General features: G+C 53.4%; 1 protein-coding gene across 1 annotated transcript; it reads left to right on the forward strand.

Moving 5' to 3' along the window:
• Positions 1-448: 448 nt before the first annotated feature.
• PPTG_24910 (hypothetical protein) lies at positions 449-1,445 on the forward strand (the record flags this gene model as incomplete). The annotated part of the gene is made up of 3 exons (XM_008918903.1): positions 449-823; positions 888-1,180; positions 1,244-1,445. The coding sequence occupies 3 exons, from the start codon at positions 449-451 to the stop codon at positions 1,443-1,445; spliced, it is 870 nt and encodes a 289-aa protein (XP_008917151.1).
• Between the last annotated feature and the right edge of the window lie 183 nt (positions 1,446-1,628).

Genomic DNA, 1,628 nt, shown 5'->3' on the forward strand with positions numbered 1-1,628 from the left:
TGCAAGAGTACGAGATAGCGGGTGGCTTCGTGAAGCTAGGACCGGTAAGGGGGCACGAGGTTCCCAAGTCCGCTGTGGTGGCTGCGTATTGAGAGGGTAGGCGCCCGAGGCGTATTCCCGAGTGGCTTGGAGATTGTGGCGTAAGCCGAGGCTTTGCGAGGGTGGAGCTTGAGTACGATTGACCGTGCAGTGTATTGTTTGGTTATTAATAAATAGGGGAAAACCCGGCTACTTGACGGTGGCCAATAACGTGTTTAAGTTGCATACGGGGTGACCGACAACGGGGACCTTGGCGAACAGCGCAGCAAGCACGAGCGGCTACGCGATCCGCCGGCAAGCAGGCGACCCCAGACTTGTTACATGGTGGTCATACAGGGGCGTCTATTTATTATCATCCGCGTCCTCTTTGCATCCTTCACCTTAGATGCCTATTACGAGAAATGCCACGATGACGACTGCGAGATCGGTGACGGCTGTATCGTCTGGAACGAGGCCGAGTGCGGAACGAAGGAAACGATCATCTAAACAGCTGAACGATGTGGAGGTATCAGACAGCGTGGAGAACGCTCAACAAACCGAGCACCAAACAGCGTCGGTGACGGAAGGAGAAACGAAGGGCAATGAAGATATGGCAGTTCTAATAAACGATATGACGCCCAGTACCAACGTTTCGAGGCAATTGTTGACTGAAGTAGACGGTGATAGTAGTCGGATCGAACGTGGTGATGCTGAACGCGATGTAGTGGTGGAAGGTCAGCAGCAGGAGCCAGCATCGATACAGACACCGGTGGCCTCCAGTAGTACGGCAGACACCAACGTGACAGTAACAGCCTCATCTGAGTTGAAGGTCATGGTGACGGCGCTAGAACAGTTGACGGCGATGGTAGCGAGGTTACAACCACCACCAGAGTCCAGAGAACGAGTCCAGTATGAACGACGAGATGATGAACTCGCCGCAGTGGGGGAACGAGCTGGTGATAGCCAAGCTGAAGAACCGCAGGAACGTGGCGCCGACGATCAACAGGACGCCTGGAGTGATGAGAATGACGATCACGAGGAAGAACGGCGTATACGGAATGAAGGTGGTCACCATAGAAACCGACATGGACGAGAAGACGGTGGTCATCATGATGCACGACGTGAACGGCGTGATGGTGCCCGACGATCGACATCTAGGCAAGTAGGAAGTGGTAGTCCTCCGTCATCGAATGACGATAGTTCCGACGAAGATTCTAGTGATGAGGATGGACACAGGCATGGTAGTGGTCGACATGACGAGAGCAGCGATCACAGCAGCAGCTCCAGCGAAGAGTCACATGATCGACGTGATGGACGTAGTCGGCATGAGCAACGCGAACAACGTAGACGGCGTAAACACCATGGACATCGAAGACACCGCGATCATGGGCATCGGCGTGAACGACAGCCAAAGAAGAAGAGTGTGAAGGACCTTGAATTGCCAGCGTTCACACCCTCTCCGAAAGTGTCTGTTTCTACGTGGATAGATCGTGTTGAACTCGCGTTGAAGGGCGCAGAAGAATCAGGACGTGGCACCTGGTCAGATAAGGCGCTATACTTCATCTTAGGGAACAAACTTATGGAAAGCGCTAGCAAATGGTGGGTTGATA

The sequence above is a fragment of the Phytophthora parasitica genome (assembly GCF_000247585.1).
Source record: "Phytophthora parasitica INRA-310 unplaced genomic scaffold supercont2.365, whole genome shotgun sequence".
Lineage (NCBI taxonomy): Eukaryota > Oomycota > Peronosporomycetes > Peronosporales > Peronosporaceae > Phytophthora > Phytophthora nicotianae.